At 51.5% G+C, this 20,873-nt stretch overlaps 1 protein-coding gene across 7 annotated transcripts in view; it reads left to right on the forward strand.

The window, feature by feature from the left end:
• Positions 1–9,653: 9,653 nt before the first annotated feature.
• LONRF3 (LON peptidase N-terminal domain and ring finger 3) overlaps positions 9,654–20,873 on the forward strand; it is a 39,291-nt gene continuing 28,071 nt past the window's right edge. For 2 of the 7 annotated variants that reach the window (XM_041740729.1, XM_041740730.1), the window contains exons 1-3: positions 9,654–10,682; positions 13,576–13,694; positions 17,064–17,186. In XM_041740729.1, coding sequence (XP_041596663.1) covers positions 9,800–10,682; positions 13,576–13,694; positions 17,064–17,186 — 1,125 coding nt within the window. In that variant the 5' untranslated portion in view covers positions 9,654–9,799. The remainder of the gene's footprint in view (positions 10,683–13,575; positions 13,695–17,063; positions 17,187–20,873) is intronic. The other 5 variants (XM_041740732.1, XM_041740733.1, XM_041740735.1 and 2 more) reach the window with 3 other exon arrangements.

Below are 20,873 nucleotides of genomic sequence, written 5' to 3' on the forward strand. Positions count from 1 at the left end.
GATCAGCAAGCATTTATTGCACACCTATGTGCAACGCATGTTTGGGAGACATTCCTGGGGACAGAGAAGCAGGTGCTATCATCTCTGGCAACAAGGGGCTCACCATCTATTTGGAGAAAAGGCAGTACACAAAACATCTCTGTGACTCAAGTGTGATAACCTGTAATATAATGAATGCCTCACTCAACTGAGCAGCCAAGACAATCAGGACGGGTCATGGTGTGTGGACTCTTCTCAAGAAAGGTCTCCAGAGGGAGGAAGAATTTGGGTTTCAAAGATAGGCAGCATGCCCTGACTGGGTTGGGTGCACTGAAGCTGTTGACAAGGACATTGTCTCCACAAGGTGTTGTGTTAAAATGCACACAAGGCCTCAGAGGTTCCTTGGCTGTAAGAAAAGCCTGAGTCTTGGGGTAGGAAAGCACAAGGATATTGTGCTGGTCTGAGGACAGACCTGGGGGATTTGATGGAAGTCCTGTGATGAGTGGGATGACTAATAAGGCAGCTCCTTTGCCTAACTGCAAAATTAAATGCTCCCAGGGAGATAGTTTTTTTTTACAGGAAAACCAGTGTCTTCCTAGGTCATGAAAAGCTGGGCTGTCCACTTGAAGTTACAGGACAAACATTCCAGATGTTAGTCATTCAATCCTTCACTGGGCATGTGTCGAACACCTACTATATACAGGGAATTGTGCTAGTGGCTGGGGATTCACGGGTGCCTATGACTAGTGTTTGCCCTAGTTCATGGTCTAGGGAGGAAGACACTTGCATGATGACAGAGTTCCTTAGGGAAAGGCGCTCTCTTTCCTCACCTCTCTCCCCTTGTTAGTCAATAGATGTGGTTGAGTCCTTGCCCTTTGCAGTACTGTCACCAGGGTCAGAGTGGGACAGGGGGAAGGACCCAAGGCCACACCAACTTGCAGAGGGCTCCCTTGAATGTCAGGCATGGCCAGGGCCGCTCCCCAAAAACCAATCTAGAGGTCTCTTTCACAGCCCAGCCCGGTCCAAAACTCACCACTCCAGGCAGCCTTCTTTTCTGTGTCTGCTCCCCCCACCACCCCCACAGCCTGTCCTGAATTACAGTGATGTGTGTGGACATTGTCTAGCTCCCTGTAAGCACCGGCCACTGGGGGGAAACATCCGGACCTTCAAGGTTGTAACACCCATGGTGTCTTTGCTCCGGTAGGCGTTTGGCAAATGTTTGTTGATGGACTCCCAAGAGCTTTGCAGTCACTGTCACGATCGGCGGCATCTCTCTTCTATCCACCTAGGGCTTGACCGTCTGCAAAGGGCCTTATCCTCCTTCCTCTCTCTCTCTAGATCCTCTCCACAGCCTCCCAGTGAAGGACCGCAGCCCCCAGGTGAGACCCTGCCTTGGCCCCGCACAAAGAGTGACTTGGCCCATCCCTGGTCTCCTAGTCCCAGTGTGTCACAGCCAGACTGCACTGTGGGTGCTCAGCCGAGAGAAGCACCCATACAGGGGTGCCATCCCCTGCAAGAGCCCCAAGCCCTCAGGGGAAAGATCCTCAAGCCCAGCACCTCCTGCTGTTCGTGGAAGCCATGGGAGGGGCGGGGGACCTACAGGAGTGCTGGTCTCTTGGGCCTAGACCTTGTCCCAGGAGGGTCACAGCACAGGCCCAGGACCTGGAGCCCAGCCCCTGGCAGTGGGATGGATGGTCAGGTCTTTGCAGCCCGGCTGGGCCCTGGTCCTGGGTGAGTTGGCACTGCCAAAGGCTCTTCTTCCCTCACAGGCTCACCGAGCTCATGGGGTTTAAAGCAAGGATAATGCCATAGCACCCTCCACTTGTGCAGGGCCTTGCCACTCACAGAGATACTTCTCCACCATCTCACTGATGCCTTGCTATAGGCATATTAGGTAGTAGGTTTTCCATAAGGTGTAAATTCACCTTCTTCATTCATTTTTTTCTCTCCCTTCTGGTTTTATAATTTAGAGAATTGTTCTCCTCCAACCCTACCAAAAAAAAAAAATAGCTTTAGCAGTACAAATGCCTGAGAGAAATACAAACAAATCCATGCATCTTGGTTGACAGTTAAGTCTGATAACACTCCACTTGGCAATTACAGAGCAGAGATATATTCCCTGGTGAGCAAACAGTAGAGTTTCAGGGAAAATCCGTAATACCATGAGCATATTATGGAGTCAGAAACCCAACTTACCAAACAGATTCATAAGAGAGTGGTTATTCAGTTTGAAGGTATACTTTTTTTTTTTGAAGGTATACTTTTTTAGAAGAGACTCATACAGTTATTGAATTTGGGCGAGTATGCATTCGTAGGTTCTAGCCCCCAGGGTTTTCAGATGGGAGTTTATAGAAAGTGACTTGCTCTATCCCACAGCTAATTAGTGGCCAAGCCTAGGACTTAGGCTCATTCTTTCTGAGCCCCAGACTCTTCATTTGAGCCTCCCTGGGATAGAAGAGTTTGCTTCCAGACTACTCATTAAACACTAAGTAGAAAGAAAGGAAGAAGAATGTCTTGAAGCTCAGGGGTGTGAAGCCATTGTACGTTGACAACCAATTAAAAACTCAGATAAAGTACCTCTGAAATGATTATATGCTGTAAAGCAGTCGATGGGGAAACAAGACTTGAATTCCTTAAAAGGGATTTACAGGAAAGATCTGGAAACTCATGTAACAGCAAATTCTGGAGGAGTGAACAGGAGGTGTCAGGGTGGAAAGCCAGGGTCCTGATCAGATTCCTTCTGGCTCTGGGACCCCGTACAAATCAGTGATCCTTCCTCAGTCTGTTACTCGTCTGAAGTGAAAAAATAATGCTAATATCTAAATTGTCCCCAAAGAGTCAACTAAGGTCATCTAGTCAGTCCCCATATCTGCTCCATTTTATCCTAAATATCTCTTGAGCCCTCATTTCTCCCTAGCCTTGCTGTCCTTCCTTTAGTTCACCTTTCTACCTGGTCTCCCCCAGGCCTTGTCTTTGTCATTCCACTCTCCACACTGCAGCCAAGGATCTTATAAAGCAGCAAAGCCAGTCACATCATGAATCTGCTTTAAACCCTTCAACAGCATCTTCTCCCTCTTGGGATAAAATCACAAGTCCTCACCCTGGTCCACACAGACCTTCATGGCCTGGCACCTGCCTAACTCTCTAGACTTGTCTCACCCTGCTCCTCTCTCTTAAATTCTTGGCTCCAGCCATGATACACTAAGTGGTGGTTCCCTAGCAAGCCAGCGTTTCTCACTTCCAGGCTTTGTAGTGGCATTTCCCTCTAGCTTGAATGCTCAGCCCCTTCCAGCATGCTTCGCCTCCCCCTAGCCCCCAAATCCTGCAAAAGTCTGGGTTCACATTGCCCGCTGGAGAAACCCTCCCTTGAACTGATCTCCTCTATGCTTCTTCTTTTTAGCCCTCCTCTCCTGATTAATACTGCCTTTTTCTCTGTCAATCTGTCCCACTCGGTTCTACAGGGCTGTCTTACTCATCAGTATGTTTCCAGTGGGGCCTGTTGAATGAATGATGAATGTTTAAATGCTTTGTAAATCGCAACTTGCTGCACAAGTGTTCAGTATTATGTAATATTGTCATGTTTGGGTTGGTTATTCAATATTGTTGGCCTCCTCACCCATTTGATAATAACGAATATCACATTTCAATTACATCATTCTGGTTCCTTCTTAAAGCCAATACTAATAAAGGCTACCACTTACGGAGTATTTAACCTGGGCTAGGTTCTGCGGTAAGATTGGAGACATGTGATCTCATTTATGCATCATCATAGGAATTTTATGAGCTAGGTTCTATGATAAGCATCATCCCCATTTTCTGGGTGGAAGAACTAAGGCAGGCTCAAAGAGCTTAAGTAACTTACACAACCTCAAATAGCTCCGCCAACAATAGCTCCGTCGGGTGACGGAGAAGCCTGAGAGAAAACTTTGGGTTTTCTTCCCCTGCCTCTCCTCAGAATTCTGGCATCTCCCAGTTCTCCCAACATTTTCAGATAAGGACACTATTAGCAGTGAAAAGCAACCCATTAAAAAAAAAAAAAGCAATCCATAGAACGGGAGACAGGGGAGAAAAAATGGCAAGTCACATGTCTGATAAAGGATTAATACCCAACAACAAAACAACAAACAACCGATCTAAAAAATCAACAAAGTACTTGAATAGGCATTTCTCCAAAGAAGACATACAAATGACCAGTAGGCAAATGAAAAAAAATGCTCAAATCACTCATCATCAAGAAAATGCAAATCTCATTGAAAGTCTGGAGCAAAACAAAGCAAAGCAAAGCAAAGCAAAACAAAACAACACCAAACCATCAACAGAGTCTCTGGATCCTCAGTTTTCCCTTCAGTAAAATGTAGACAAGCTTATTGACACCAGGACGCCTGGGTGGCTCAGTGGTTGAGCATCTGCTGGGGGCATGATCCCAGGGTCTTGGGATCGAGTCCTGTGTTGGGTTCCCCACAGGGACTTCTCCCTCTGCCTATGTCTCTGCCTCTCTGTGTCTGTCATGAATAAATAAATAAAATATTTTAAAAAAAGAATCATTGATACCTACCCCTCAGAGAAACTGGAGATAGGCTAGGGAGAGAAGGATTGGGATGTACTTATCCAATCCATTCTGCATTATCCTTTACAACCAAACTTGGCTGAGCATCATAATCACACGGGTGGCCTTTATAAATAGAAATTCCTGGGCCTTAACCACCCTGCTTACTTGAATTTCTCCTCCTTCTTTTGCAGCCAGGTGGCCCCTAATGTGAAGGGAATCCCCCTTGAGTTGAGAAGTGAGGCAGTCTTTAACTTCTCTAGTTAAATCCTCTCTAGCTCAGCTTAAAGGCAACTTCTCTATGAGATGAAGAGTGATGTCGACTATCTCCTTTGAGCTGTCGCTTGGACTCACTGTTCCCCCAATTTTGGCACTTCTCACATACTGCCTGTTATTTTTATTTAACTATTTCAAAGCTTTGCCTCTTGTTTCCTCAGTTAGCTACTGGAGGATAAGAACTATGCCATCTCTTTCTATTATTGCCCACAAATGCCAGCTCCATCAGCACATAGTATATGTTCAATAAATATTTGTTGAATTGCAAACCTCGTAAGAAACCCGAAATAACTTCCAACTTTTTTGGGGAGATGTTCTGTGTCCTTTGGAAGCTCTTTGCTCACATGGAAAGAACGTTAATCAAAGAGACAGGAGATCTAGCTTCCCATCCTGGCTGTGTCATGAATTCCCACTATGACCCACAGCAGGTCATCAGCTTTCACTAGCCCTCAATTCCCTCATTTGTGAAGCCAGGGCTAAGCTGTAAAGTTTTTACACTTTTAGTTTTTAGCTCTGTGTTTGGGTTACTCTAGATAGCAAGGGGCAGCCTTTTTCATGGCAGTGTCTTTAACACCCATGGTGCCTTTTTTTCTTCCCCTATAAGGGCTGCACAATTGATGGGTCACCCCCATTTATAAACTGAGAAACTCAAGTGAAGAGTAAGTGCTTTGGCCAAGCTTCCATGCACAGCATGTGTGCAGGGTTATATGGGACTGTCAGCTCTTTCCAATTTTAGTATATGTGCTGCCAAAGTGAGCACAGAACTGTCAACTCTTTATTATCTGCGTGCCTGCTATCTCCTCTGTGAATGACCCAGGGCAAAGGTATGACCTTCTAGCTGGATGTCTGTTTGTCCCTCTGCACTCTCCCAACCAGAGCCAAAATGTCCACTGCCATTTTCAGTAAGATCTGTTCAAATTCTGTCCTTTGAGGTGCAACTGGGGGGCTCAGTGGATTAAGTGTCCAACTCTTGATTTTGGCTCAGGTCATGATCTCAGGGTGGTGGGATCGAACCTTAGGGCTCTACACTCACTGCATGAAGACTCTCTACCTCCGTCTCTCTCCCTTCCCTCTCTAAAACAAAACAAAACAAAACAAAAAACAAATACTGTCCTTTGAGGAGGAGATGCAAGGCACTAGTCTTGCCCTCATAGAACTTCTAGTCTGTCTAGCAAGTTGGGATAAGAATGTGTGGGAAATATGTGCAACCATCTGTAAAGGGAGCATCTGGGAGCCAAGTGCTGCTTTGATATATCTCCAGTACCTACAACAGTGCCTGGTATATAGAAGATGCCCTACAAATAAATGAAAATAGGTGAAAATTACTATGGCTTTCAAACTTCTTATTTTATTTATATTTATTTAAATTCTATTAACATAGCTTATTATTAGTTTCAGAGGTAGAGTTCAGTGATTCATCAGTTGTACCTCACACCCAGTGCTCATTACATCATGTCCCCTCCTTAATGCCCATCACCCAGTTACCTCATCCGCCCCCCCCCACTTTCCTCCCTCCAGCCACCCTCAGTTTGCTTCCTATGATTAAGAGTCTCTTATGGTTTGTCTCCCACTCTGATTCCCTCTTGTCAAACTTTTTGTTTTAAAGAAGGGATGTTGGCTAATTGAATTTAAATTTTAAAAAAAGAAAAAGAAAAAGCCTTTCTTCAATGGCTTCCCAAAGCTCACTACAAAACAGACAGACAGTTGCAGTGCTGCCCTGGGAGAGGGAGCTAGGGTAGAGCCTTGCCAGCTGATTCCTGTGGGCCCAGAAAGGTTCCTCGGTGCCCAGTTGGAAAATTTGCTGTAGTCACTGGGAAATGGGGTGCAGATCAACCCTTGCTTTTTCCCTTCTCGTTAACCTTAGCCACACGGTGGCATCCTTAGCATCCCAGCCACACCTTAGCATCCTAACAAAATAAATGGAGCTTTGAAGAACCAGGCACTCCAAATGGAATATTTGCATCTGAAAAACTGTTGTCAATCTCTCCTCTCCCCTCCTTGTAGGGAACTCCAATGAGTGAAGAGCAGAGTTGAGGAAGTTTTGAGTAGGACACTTTCGAGTTGGTCCACAAATGTATTTCGAGGTAATGTTTGTTTACTTTAAATAAAGAAGGAAAGAAAGTCATTGCGGTAATGTTTTCCAAAATTCAATAGAAGCCCATTCGGTGTTATCCTACAGGCAGTCCTGATATGCAAATACAATGGAAAACTCCTGAAGTCTGTCTGCTCTGTCTGCTTTGTCTGCTCTGGACTGAATGTTTGTGTTGCCCACCCCATTCATATGTTGAAACCTAATCCCCAATGTGATGGTATTTGGAATTGGAGCCCTTGGGAGGTGATTAAGTTAAAAGGGCTCTCACTCTCGTGAATGGAATTAGTGCCCTTATAAAAGAGACCTCGGAGAGATCCCCTCACCTTCCACCATTTGGGGACATAGCCAGAAGATGGCTGTCTATGAACCAGGAAGTGGGCGCTCACCAGACACCGAATCTGCTAGAGTCTTGATCTTGATCTTGTTCAGCCTCCAGAAGTGTGATAAATAAATTTCTGTTTCTTATAAGCCACCCAGTTGATGGTATTTTGTTATGGCAACCTGAATGGACTAAGACAGAGCCTATTCAACAGCAGGGGAATTTGAAGGGTGAAAGGAGCTTCCCTTACTTAGTACGTTACTGGGAGCCCCAGCTTCTCCTCCACTGCCTGGCATGGCCATCTCCTCCCCTCTTGGCCAGTCCCCTGACTTCTCTATCTTCAAAAGCTAGCTCAGGCCTGACCCCGATGAAGAGGACAGCAGTCTAGCCACCCTGCCTTCCTACTAATGCTGCTGCTGCTGACTTCACCCCCTTGTCCAAGCCATCCCCTCCCCCCCCCACCGCACACATAGCACATAGCATTTGGACTAGTCTTGTACTTAAGTAGTTGAGTTGGTGTCATGAAATTTCAGTCTTAGGATAGAAGCCACTGAAGGTGAGGGCTGGAGGGAACCTTGGAGATCAGGAGAAACTAAGGCCTGAGTGGAGAACTTGCCTGAAGTCTCATAGCGAGCGAGTCATGGCAAAGCCAAGGCTGCAAGCTAAGTTTTCCTAGGAGCGCCTTATGCCTTCCTGGCTACATCCTGCATTCCTTGGTTTCTTTTCTTGGTCACTTTCCCCTCTGACCCTTTCCCCAGTCCTGTCTCACCAGAGGGAGGCTCTAGATATCACTGCATGACAGTGTACTTGTTTGGGACCTAATGTTGACTCCACGGGACATTAATGGCCTAAAAGAGCCCTGACGGAGCCGGTGGTCCCCAGCTCTGAAACATGACTTTATCCCGACTAAGATCATCCCTGGCATGTGTTCAGAACCCAAAACGTCCGCTCCTAGAGCTTAGGTCATTGCCCAAGGTCACCCAACTAAGAAATGGCCACAGCAGGAGCCAGCTGTAGGTCCTCAGGCACTGGGATGGCGCGTGGCCCCAGCGCGAGGCTCCAGGCGAGGCTCCGCTCGGAGCCCACAAGCCGAGGAGCCCGCAAGCCGAGGAGGCTAACGGAGCCAGGCAAGCCCAGCCCCCGCCTCTCTGCTCGCGGCAGCGTGGCCTTGGGGGATGTGCAGTATTCCTCTAGGTCTCTAAGCCTTATTTGTTCGTGCTGGTGGCTCCCGTCAGAAGTGTGAGGACCGCGCGGGGGGGGGGGGGAAGGGGGAGTGTGCGGGGAGAGATCCCGCGAGCGTTCACACTGGCCCTCTGGAAGTAAGGGGGCACCCTCGAGGCCGCCTGGCTCCTCGCGCCCCAGCACCACGGCCCAGGGCGCACACACAGCAGCTCCCCGCTGTGACACGCCGACGTTCGGGAGCTGCGACCCTGGAGGCGACTTGGCCCCGCTGTTCGGGACTCATGGACTTCCCCCCCCCCCCAGGAGCGCCCTCGGGTTCAGTCCCACCTGCGGTTCTCCCACCTCCCCAGGGCACCCACTGAGCCCAGCGGGCCAAGTTCTCAGGGCCGCGCCCCTTGGCCAGGGGCCGGGAGCCCCCAGGACCGCGTGCCCAACCTCCCCCCGCCCTCAGCGCAGGTTCCGGCTCTGGCTGGCGCGCGAGGTGAGGAGCCGGCACGCGAGGCGCCTTCCCGGGGCTCCAGCGGCAAGCGCATCTTCCTGACGCGTCCCTCACCGCTTGGCGAGCGCCACCCAACTTCTGCGCCCGCCGGGCCCGCCCTGCTCCGGGTGGCTCCCAGTACAGAAGAGCAAGCACCCTCGGACGACTACACTCACTACCTTTGGGGGGGCAGCCCTCGGGGAAGGCGATTAGGGACCCCTAATGTGAGCAGCCGGGACGGGACTCCCAGGGCCGGAACTAGAGTGGGGGGGGCGTTGTGGGCTTCCCGGGGGACCGTCCCAACACGCTTCCCTTCGCAGACGTCAGCCGTAGCCCCTAGGAGGGCAAGCCTTCTGCCTCTCAGAGACCAGGTGGGCTGCGCGCGAGATCGGCGTCTCTGAGGGTGGGTTGGGGGAAGGGCCGCTAGCGAGCGGCTGGCTGAGGGGACCTGTTTGCTGGCGGGTCTGGGGGTGGGATCCGGTACGGTCGGGTGACGGAGAAGCCTGAGAGAAAACTTTGGGTTTTCTTCCCCTGCCTCTCCTCAGAAAAGGAACCACATTGTGAGGGGGGGGATAAGGGGGAGAGTAAACACACAAACAACCTCAAAAAGAAGCCAAGAAAAGCGAAGCCAAGAGAAGCAATCGCAACACTGTTACAAAACTGTCTGGTTTTGTAACAATTTCCCTGCCGCCGGCCAATGAGCGGCGTGGCGGCGCGTCACGTGGTACCGTCTTATATAACACTTTGCTGAGACAAGACAGTTATTAGCGGCGGCGCGGGGCGGCCGGCATGGAGCTCCCGGAGGCGCGGCAAGGACCGGCACGCGGCAACGCTGTGGCCGTGGCAGCCTGGATTCCCTTCAGCCGTCGCTCTCTGTTCTAGGTCTCTAGCCCTAGACGCCTCTTCCCTGTGCGCCTGCCTCTCGCCATGGATTCGCTTCAGACTGGACAGATGTTGAGCTTGCCCGCCGAGCTCGGCGGCAACAACTTAGAACTGGCGGAGCCGGAGCCGGCGGAGCCCGCGACATCAGCGGCCCGCGTAGCTACCGACCCCCAGCCGGAGGCGGCTACCAAAGGCCCCGCTCCTCTAGCCACTCAGGAGCCGGGGCCGGAGGAGCAGCCTCCCGAGACCTCGACGCCCGAGAGCAAAGTCCTGCTCCAGCAGGCTGACGCCCTGGCGTCTGGGGGGCGCCTCCAGGAAGCCCTTGAGGTGTACAGGCAGCTCTCCGAGCGGCAGCAGTTGGTGGCCGAGCAGCTGGAACAGCTGGTGCGCTGCCTGGCCCAGAAAGTCTCAGAAAGCGAGGCGCTGCCGCCGGCGCCCCCGGACGGGAGCGGCGCGGCGAGCTGTGAGGCGGTGGCGGAGGAGGCAGGGGTGACAGCGGCCGCCGCCGAGGCCACCGAAGTGTGGGACGGTTTCAAGTGCCGGAAGTGCAATGGATTTCTGTCAGACCCCGTGTCCTTGTCGTGCGGCCACACCTTCTGTAAACTGTGCCTGGAACGCGGGAGGGCAGCCGACCGGCGCTGCGCTCTGTGCGGGGTTAAGCTCTCGGCATTGATGGTGGCCGCCAGCAGGGCCCGCGGGGTCCGGAGAGCCGGGCAGCAGGCGGAAGCGGCCGAAACGCCGCAGCCGCTGCCGCCGCCGCCGCCGCCACCACCGCCGCTGCGGGTCAACGTGGTGCTCAGCGGCCTCCTGGGCAAGTTGTTCCCCGGCCCCGCACGGGCGTCGCAACTCCGGCACGAGGGCAACCGGCTGTACCGAGAGCGCCAGGTGGAGGCGGCGTTGCTGAAGTACAACGAGGCGGTTCGCCTAGGTGAGCCCACCGGTCGCGGCCGGGAAAGAACGCGACGGGGAGTCGGAGTCGGGAGGTGGTGGGCTGGGGCCCACGGGGACACGGGCGACCGTGGACGGAGAGGGGGGACGTTACCGGAGTGGGGGAGGGGTGTCTGGAGTTCCGTCTCTGACTTGGTCTCTGTCGCTACCAATTTATGGCCCTTTCTGTCTCTGTCGCTCTTTGTCTTTTCCTGTGTCTCCTCATAGCCCATAATCCCGAGTCTCCCAGCCGGTTTCTGTCTCGGTCACTGTCTGTCTCTTTTCGCGGGCCTTTGGCATCTTTGTCTCCCCGTTTCGTGCGCGGGGTCGCGGTCCCTGTGTCGGTCGCCTCGGCCTCTTCCTGCCCGCACCCGGCTCCTTGCACCTGCCTGCACCTTCCCCGCCCGCGGAGGAACTTCGCACCCTTCTCACGCTCGCGCCGGGGCCGCGACGTTCGGTCGGCGCGGGCGTCCCCCGCTCCCGCCCGGCCCCGGGGCCGCGGCGGCGGCGAGAGTTGGCCCTTCCGGGGCCGCGGCTCCCGGTGGGGTGGGTCCGGCGTGGAATTAGGTCAGGAGAGCACTGGTTGCATAAGGGCCGCGAGCGGCCCGGGCAGGGCGGCCCCTCCTCCGCGCGGGCGGGATTGTGTAACGGCTGAGGTAACCGAAGTGGGCCACGCTCGCCTCAGAAACCATCCCGCGAGCGTGTGCGGGGGGAGGGGAGCGTTCGCGCCCCGCTGCCCTGTGACTCATTGTCACCGCTTCCTATCACACGGTCCTCGGCTGAAATAGATGCCCCCCCCGCCCCGCCCCGCCCCGCCCCGCCCGCACCCTGCGCCCTCTCCTCGAACCCTTACCCCGCCAGCGCGGCCGGCGCCCGCGGGGCGCAACTGCTCAGGGATCCCCGGGGACCGTGGGCTGGCAGTGGGGGGAAGGGCCGCCTCGGTCCCCCGCTGCCGCGCTGCGGGCCGGAGGGCGGGTGGGCTTGGCAGCTTCAAGGGCAACGTGGGCAGCCCCGCGGCTCTGGCCGCAGCGGGGCGCCCAAGCTCCCTCGAGGAGAGGCTCCCACCGATCCTCCGTCCCGACCCAGGAAGTGGCTGCCGAGGCGCGGAGCCGGTAATGCCCAGCTCGGTCCAGCTGCCGAGAGCTCTGCCGGCGGGGCGCGGCGTCTGGCGCTGGAAGCGGGCGGGGCCTCCTAGGTGGCCGGGCTGGCAGCTGGGACTCTGGAATCCGTGGGCACCCTGAGCCCGACCGACTCCCGACGGGTGGAGGAGGGAGTGGGCTCGGGGCTCCACGTGTGGAGTCGCTCCCCGAATTTGCAACAAGTAGCGGGGTGGGGGGAGGGGAGGAGCGTAGGCTGGCTGTGCAAGGCTGGCACTCGAGGAATAGGGAGACCCCTCCCTCCACGCATGTCCTGTGCCCAGGCAAGGCACATAGCCAGGTGCAACTGGGCGGGCGAGTGCTGTAGAACCAAAGGGACCAGGAAAGCCCCTTCCCGCTCTCTTCCTCCTCCTTTGTCGCCGTCACCACTTTTCCCCTGGGGGTTCTCCCTTCACCTTTGTTAATATGAGCGGTCAGGGTGACAAAATCATGACGGCCTTACCGTTTTTTTTTTTTTTATTTATGATAGTCACAGAGAGAGAGAGAGAGAGAGAGGCAGAGACATAGGCAGAGGGAGAAGCAGGCTCCATGCACTGGGAGCCCGACGTGGGATTCGATCCCGTGTCTCCAGGATCGCGCCCTGGGCCAAAGGCAGGTGCCAAACCGCTGCGCCACCCAGGGATCCCGGCCTTACCGTTTTAAGAAGTAAGGGGCCTCTCCAGGAGGCGAGTATCTATGTGCTGGAAGGTGGCCAGTGTCTCATTATTTTAAGTACTGCACACCTTAAAAAAAATGAACATGTCCCCCACCCCAGCTTCAAAAGCTTCAAAGTCTGACCAGCTAGCTGTATGACTTGGAGTGGATGCTTTCTGCCCCCTGGGCTTGATTTTCCTCATCTGAAGAATGGTTTGGTTGAGCCAGGTGATCTCTAAATGCCTGTCCAGCCCTGGCATCTAGTGATTCATAGTGTTAGTGAGAGCCAAGCTCACTTTTTTCCCAGCAGCCTTGTTTAGGTTCACTCACATTTGGCCATCTAATGTGATGACCTTCCAAGTGCATTCAGAGAAACTTCATATGCACTGGGCTCTGTAGACAGAGAGTTGCCAATGTCACTAGAAGACTAACCTGGACTTGTCTTCCTGGTGGACATGATGGGGGTCACATCTGGCCATCTCCCTTTCTCTTGTCCCTGGCCTGTTTCTTCGTGGGTGATACCTCACTCAGAAGCCAGGCTGCCAGTTAGCCATGCATAGTCACAAAGTAGGGGGCCAGGGTTTCTTCTATGTCAGAGCTGTTAATGCACCCCTGACCCCACAGGGCCTGTAAGGATCTGCTTGAGAAAGGAGCAAAAATTATTTCTTTATGAGGCACCTGGGTGGCTCAGTTGGTTAAACATCCCAACTCCTGATTTCAGCTCAGGTCATGATCTCAGGGTTGTAAGATGGAGCCCTGGGCATTGAGCCTGCTTGGGATTCTCTCTCTCTCCCTCTGCTCTCTCTCTCTCTCTCCCTCTGCTCTCTCTCTCTCTCTCTCTCTAATAAAATAAATACATAAATAAAAATAAACTTTAAAAAAATTAGTTCTTTATAGTTGGGGAAGCTCAGACCCAGAGTGGCTGGGGGGTGTGGCAGGCAGGGAAATATCAGGGCTGGAAATCGAGGCTAACCCTTTGGATCCCCAGTAGAAAAATCCTAGATAACGTGCCATGTGCTCAAGATCTATCCTCATACAGGACTTATTATGTGTTTGTGCTGGGACCACTAATGAGAGCTGTTTTTTTCCTCCTCATTCTGGCAGCTCCAAATGACCACCTGCTTTATAGCAACCGGTCTCAAATATATTTCACCTTGGAGTCTCATGAGGACGCACTGCATGATGCAGAAATAGCATGTAAGCTCCGCCCAATGGGTTTTAAGGTGAGTGGGATGAGAGGGATGGCAATGGGTTGTACTATAGACGGGAATTGGCAGGAAGCCCTACCTCCCTGGGGGCTTGGGGCACTAGGGCTCCAGCAAAGCAGGGAAAAGGCTTTGCAAAGGAGCTGGGGGTGGCAAAGGGTGACTCAGGGGTCTGCAAAGAACTGGATTCTTCCCCAATTTACTTCTTTACCTGATGACCTGCAGAACAGCTTAGGCTTTATGACTTTTCAGAACATGGACTTAGCAGTCAGACCACCCCAGCTCTGCTACTTCTACCAGCTGTGTGGTCACAGGCAAGTTACTTAACCTCTCTGTGCCTCATGTCTTCATCTATAAAATGGGGGGATATTCAAAGCACGTACTTAACAGGGTTCATTGTGAGGATTACACGAACTAATATATGTAAGATGCCTAGAACAATGCCTGGCTCATAGCATTATATGTTCTATCATTCTCATGGACAGTAGAAAGAAGAATGTGAAAAAAGTATTGCTGGCTGGTTGTGTTATTTTGAGTCCTTAATACACTCAGCCTGCTGGTATCCCTAAACATCTAGGTCACATGAAGGGATGGTCAGAGAAAGGCTAAGCACCTCTTGGGATGCTAGGATGCAAAGTGTCATTTGCTGCATCTCTGGCCTCAGGACTGGACCTTAGCCACATGTCAATATTTTGTTTAGGAGATGAAGTTTGAGCCTGGGCTCTACTACTTGCAAGCTAAGTGACCACGGGGAAGTTACTTCACTCTCTGGACCCCAAGTGTCCTCATTTGCAAAGCACAGCTATTGCTCTCCACCCCAGTTGCTTCCTAGGGGTGTGATGTGAGGGTCACATGTGAGCATGACCAAGAGGTCATTCTGGGAGCTCTACCATTTGCTGGGCCTTAGTGCAGTGCTCTCTCTACATAATCCCCAGGATGCCACCTCGGAAATCCACCTTACCCATGTCCAGATCTGTGATCCCTTATCTGCATCCCATGGGGCCAGAAGTGTTCAGAGTCCAGAATGCTTCTGATTTCAGAAAGACCATATACTAGGTGATACCCCCAGTGAGCTCTGGACAGCATCCCATAGGCATACGCACTAATATTTCTGCAGTACGTTAAGTGAAGGTTCATACTAAGTGAGATAAAGATTATAACGTACTCCATATCATTGTAGGTTAGGTTTTGCCACCTAATGACTTTTTATGCCAAGCTTATGAAACTTCAGATTATCAGACTGTTTCTGGAACTGGGAACCTCAGATAAAGCATTTGTGTACCTGCATACTGGGCCATTAGTGTCAGACTGAATCCCTTATGTTCTTTGATGAGAAGGTTTTCACAGGCGATGGCAGAGTTGTATGTTCTCCTTCCCAAGGAACAGATTTATAGTTTACTAAAGTCGAAGTCTTGACCCAAAGGAGCTTCAGTGAGAACATTTCATGCTTTATAGCAGTGCAGGTGAGGAAGCTGCCTAGGGGTAGGAGGACTTCTCTTGCACCTTCTTCTGCTCCCACCATAAACTTTGGGCCTAAGGGTAGGAGCCTTCATAGTACAGTGGGAAGCAGGGCTGAGAAGTAGTGGACCATTTCAGATGAAATGGGAAAAGTGACTTCCCAGTGAAATCAGAGTTGGTGGAAGTAGTAAACAGGAGTTTCATTTGGCCAAAGTGCTGGGGTAAGTGGGAGAGCAGTGTAGAAAATGAATGGTACTGTCTTGAGGGTTGAGACAGGATGCCCCTTAGGGGAGGAGTGCACCTCCTGCAGCCCTATTCCAGCCACTCCAGCCAGGTGCAGTGGTACTCAACATATCCTGCAGGTGGTACAACTCTTGGTGGGTGGGCTGGCTGCCCTGAGCAGGTGGAGTACATGGGTTGCTATTTGGTATGATTGAGGGGTCCTAGAGTCCTCTCCAGTCTTCCAACACTTATCCCTTCTAGCCCCCTGAAATGTCATGCAAGCTTTTCTCCGGGGGCCCTGGTAAATGCTGCAGAGAGGAACAATGAGGGAAGCCGTCAGCACCCAAGTATCAGCTGAGATTAGGTTCCAGGAGGAGCTTGAGGGGCACAGGGGAGGACCTCAAGAGGTTTGGAGTGGGGGCCACTGCTTGAGAAGGCAGATCCCTGTCAGCGCCTGTAGCTAGGCTGGAGCCAGAGGGCACCACCCCAGGGCCTGTAGAAGCATGTTAGGAGGGGAAGCTGGGAGTGCCCAGCAGCTGCAATCTGGATCATTTCCTTCTCTAAGTTAGACTCAGGGTCAGCCGTGGAGGCAAGGGTGTAGGGAGCAGGCCCCCAGGGGCACCCTAGATGACTTCAGGAGCAATACCCTCCTAGCCAAGTTGCAACGACCACCTGTCCTGAAGCACAGAGTGTAGCCCTCTTCCTACCTCTTTTCTTGTTCCCCCCTCTTTCCCAGGATGCTCCTCTGCTACCTCTAGAGTTTCTCTGCCAGGACAGTTGAGCAGGGACCCCGGGGAGGCCTAAAACCTTATACTTTTTAAAAGAAGAGTCATCTATTTATTTGAGGGAGAGGGAGTGGGAGTTGGGGAAGGAGCAGAGGGAGAGAATATCCAAGCAGACTCCCAATGACCGGGGAGCCGGATGCGGGGCTAGATCTCATGAGCCAGGATATCAGGACCTGAACTGAATCCAAAAGTTGGATGCTTAACCAACTGAGTCACTCAGGTGCTCCTAAAACTTCTTTATACTTTTTAGAGATGTGGGAAGGGAACAGAAGTGAGCTGAGCCCACAGGAGGGAAAGCATTAACCAGTCCTCAGTCCCTGGCTAACCCTCTAAAGTGAAGTCTGTTTAGTGGGGAAGAGCATTCTGGGGGTCCTAGACTACAGTTCTAGTTCCAGTTTTGCCACTAACTACCTTGAAGTCTTGGAGAGATCATGTCCCTTCCTTTGGGCCTCTTCTGAAAAATGATCAGCTAGTATAGGTGAGCACTCAGCCAGTAATGTGGACTAGGTCTCCACTTGACAGACTAGTTAGTAGGAAGGCCTATCTGGGTGGGTCCTGGAAGCTGGCTAATATGTGCTTAAATGAGGATTCCTGCTACATTTGGCAATGCCTCCAATACGACAGTGGGTTAGTGGGGAGGTCGTATGGCACAGAGGTTAGGAAATTGGACTTTGGTATTGATCAGTCCCAGACTTAAACCCCTGATTCCACAATTTACCAGCTGTGTTACTTTGGGCAAGTCACTTTTCTGGATCTCAGCTTTATCTTCTGTAAAATGGGCTTTGGAACATTTTGCCTACATGATAGGGCTGTAGATAAGGTAGTCCTAAAACCCTTCACACGGTAGTGAACACTCGCTAAGTGTTTGGCTTAAGTCAATAAGTGAATAAGGACAGGATTGAATGCTAATGTTTTCTTCCAGGCACACTTCAGAAAAGCACAAGCCTTAGCCACCTTAGGCAAGGTGGAGGAAGCACTAAGGGAGTTTCTATATTGTGTGTCCCTCGATGGAAAGAACAAAAGAGCAAGATCTGAAGCCCAGAGGGTGAGTTGAGATGACGTCAGGTCCAGCTGCACAGTGGACTCCCACTTCTCTGTCTTCTCCAGGGAGGGGAGTGAGGGAACTGCCCTCCCTGACATTTAAGCCCTGAGTGTGTGGCCCCCTTGGTTAAGGGGCAGGAAGGAGACACAAGGGCCAATTGCCTCTTGGCATACACAATCGGATTGAGCAGTTCCTGCATTTTTGGAGGAGCTTCTGAGGAATATTCTTGCTTCTTAGATTCAGAGTCTGGGTTGTGAGTAGGAAAACCAAACCAAAGCAAACCAAACAAGTTAACATGGGGATGGAGTCTCACTGAAGAGAATCTGGCTGTTGATGAGAGGTCAGGGGTGTGGGACTGCCTGCAGTTGTAGAACTTTGCTTTGGCTGAGTCACAGCTTCACCAGCCACACAGGGCAGGCAGCTTCTCATCAGGAATGTTGGTCACCATCTCCCCCTGCTATATGCAGAACTCCAGCCTTCAGCCTTTGCTAGAAATAGAATACACACTATCTCACAAATGTAAGTCAGGGATCATTATGATATAATCCAAGTAGTCATTGTAACTCTTGAATCCCAGGAGAATGTGATTATTTTGTTTTGCTTTTTAATTCATGAAATGTTAGCATTGGTAAAGGGCTCAAGCATCCTCAGTTCCTGGTCTGCATTGTTTACTGGTCTGCAGTGTGCTTCCATGGTATGTAGCCAAATGGCGTGGAAGTTGGATGCTGACAATCAGTGGTAGCCTCTGGCCTCCTTGTGCCCCTCCCCCTACTCACCACCTGTCTCAAGTGCCTCTCTCCCAGTGAGGTTTGGCAGAGCCATGGATGAAGAAAGGGAGCTTGGTTTCTGAAAGCCCCAGAAAGGAATCTTTAGCAGAACCAATGAACTAGGGGAAGCTGAGCTCTGGAGGTTGTGCCTCACACATATTTCTTCTCTAGAGAGTTGTTTTGACCTGGTTTGGGAAAGTGGGCAAGGTGTTCTTGAGAGGAGTACTGGTGACAGAGAATCATTCCAGGCTGTGGACCCTTCCCTGAATCTTAAATGTAGTCTATGGTGTGAATAATAATAATAACAGCTAACATTTATCGAGCATTTCCAGTGCACCAGGCACTGTGCTAGGGCTTTCTGTGGAGGATATAATTTAATCCCCACAACATCCCTATGAGGATAGGTGATGTTATTTATCCCCATGTTACAGATGAGACAAATGAGGAAGCCAAGACTTGGTGACTTTCCCAAGGTCATGCAGCTGGTGATTGATGAAAGGGCATACAAACCCAACTCCATCTGCTTCCAGAGTCTGTCTTCTTAGCCATTCCTCCATTCTTCTGTCCCAGGAGGACATGCCAGGGAGTTTGGTGTCACTGCTAGGGTGTGGTGTAGAATAGCCATGGGACCATCCAGTTCTGGGGGTGGGAGATAGACAAAGGTTAGTTAGAAGAATCTTGACTTCGGGGAAAGGGTGTGCAAAAGCCAACAGAGGCAAGTGTCAGATCCAGGGGTGAGGGGTTTCTTTACTCCATTCGTCCATTTCCTACTTGGCCTGAGAGGCTGTAGTGTCATCAGCTGGGTTGACCTCTCTCTGGGGCAACATTACAGGGCAAGGTGCTGTGCTAAGCTCTGGAGACGAAAAGAGGCATAAGCCACAGTCTCGGTCCTCAAGGACCTTCCAATGCTGCCTGTGTTATACAAGGCACTATAAATGCCAGACAATACAAAAGGGAGCATTTGCCCATAATGAGTGTCCCAGAGTTCAGAAGCGGAGCCAAGAATTTAGAGGTGAATTTCCACTGACTGTGATGAGGGCCCTCAGCAGTTCTTATTTACTGTACCTTTCCAGTTTCAGGGCAGAAGATTTTACAAAGATGTTCCAGGTTCACTTGGCAGTAATTAGCTACCTTAGACACTCCCAGGCCTGGGTTTCTTTTTAGCATTTGTATTGACCCCAAATTTTGTTTTCCAAAGTCATTGGGAAGGTCTAGAATGAGGTCTTAGGTAGAAAGGTAAGAAGTGAAGTGCTGTTGCCATTTCTGCCTTGTTTCCTTTGATTTCTCCCCTCTGCCTCCCTTCCCACCCTGTCCTTGCTCTGCCCTTTTAACCCTGTACCTTGGGATGCTGTGTGGCTGCCACTGAAGAGCACCATGCTCTCTTTTCCAAAGTTTTTATTTCGATCCAGTTAGTTAACATACACTGTCATATTAGTTTCAGGTGTACAGCATAGTGATTCAACAGTTGCGTACATCACCCGGTGTTCATCCTGACAAGCAAGCACCATGCCCTTTGGGGGAGAGTTCCAGGGAGACTGCTTCAGAAGTGGGTTGGTACTGTTGGGCCACTCAGGAGGGCTTTCCTGAAGGCCAACTTTGGTTCCTGGGGAGGAGGGGCCTCTGAAAGCTGGCATTTATGGCCCTGGGTGGTGCGAGTACCTCCACATCGTGCTCCTTTACCACCTTAGACCTGGAAAGTGGGTTTCCCAGAGCTGGAAGGAGACAGTGATCTGTCTCAGGGCTTTGGGCTTGAATGCTCAGCCTCTGCCTGGGCCCCAGGATGGAGAAGTGTCCTCATTCACTTCCACCCGGGGTGAAAGTATGTATTGGACATCTGTGCATCCAAAAGCTGGCCCTCTGGTTAGAGAGAAAGACTTCCATGTGTGGCACAATTTGAGACCAAGGCAAGACCATGTAATATGAGGCACTCCATTATGGTGCGGGAGAGAGCACGAACGGACAAGTGAGATCAGGGAGGCTGGAGGTATAGCTCTGGAGCTAGCCTTGGAGACTGAGTGGGCTTTGGCTACATGGAAAGTGCTGACATCTGAAGGAATCTTGCAAAGGCACTTCTAGGGGCCAGCAAGGGAACAAATCAAACTGGACAGAGTATGGTCAGGGTTTGTCAGACCCCCTTGATCAGTTAATAATGAGCAAGGGTGTGGAGCATCCTTTAGTGGGTCTCCAGGTACTGCAGTAGCTGCCCAGTGGTAAACACTTCAACATGTGTGAGAAGCGAAGCTAGCTGCTTGTGTGTCATGTTACATGCAGTATGTACACATGTCTGTCTGTAACCCATGCTGGCACAGGGGAGAATTGAAGCAAGCTCGTGGGGAAGCCTGCACTCATCCTTGACTCCCAGGCCTTTCTGGGGCCTCTGGGTCTTTAGCTGTCCCCTCACCCACTCCCCACCTTCTCTGGCCACAAGGGAAACTGGTCCCAGACTGGAACCTGCCTGCCTCCAGTCCTTGAAGTTACCCAACAGTCTTGGCACAGTGAAGGCCAGAATGAGGAAGGAGAGGCTGGGTTCTGCTATTCCCACCACTTCACTGTGGAAGGGATTAAAGGTCCAAGGAGGATAATCCAGGGAGGAATGAGCAAACTGGGCTGGCAGGGGAAAGACATGGAAGAACCTAGAAGACGTGTGAACTTCTACCTGTGGGAGTGTATAGACGTGATTGCAGGTCCCCCGATGGGGTTCGTCTCCTGCCTTTATCTCCCTGTCTCTTTCCTCCTAGATAGGTCTTGAATTCCCACTGCAGATATTTCTATGGAATGGTAGTGTGGGAGTGATGGTTCTTAACTTTGGCTAGGGTGACGAAGGCATCTGTGGTGCCTTTTTGAAATCCAGATTCTGGGGCCACGCTTCAGACCTGGGGGAGCCAGGCGTGGGAACTTGGAATCTGGAGTGTTCATAAGCTCC

This window comes from Vulpes lagopus, chromosome X, assembly GCF_018345385.1.
Source record: "Vulpes lagopus strain Blue_001 chromosome X, ASM1834538v1, whole genome shotgun sequence".
Classification (NCBI taxonomy): domain Eukaryota; kingdom Metazoa; phylum Chordata; class Mammalia; order Carnivora; family Canidae; genus Vulpes; species Vulpes lagopus.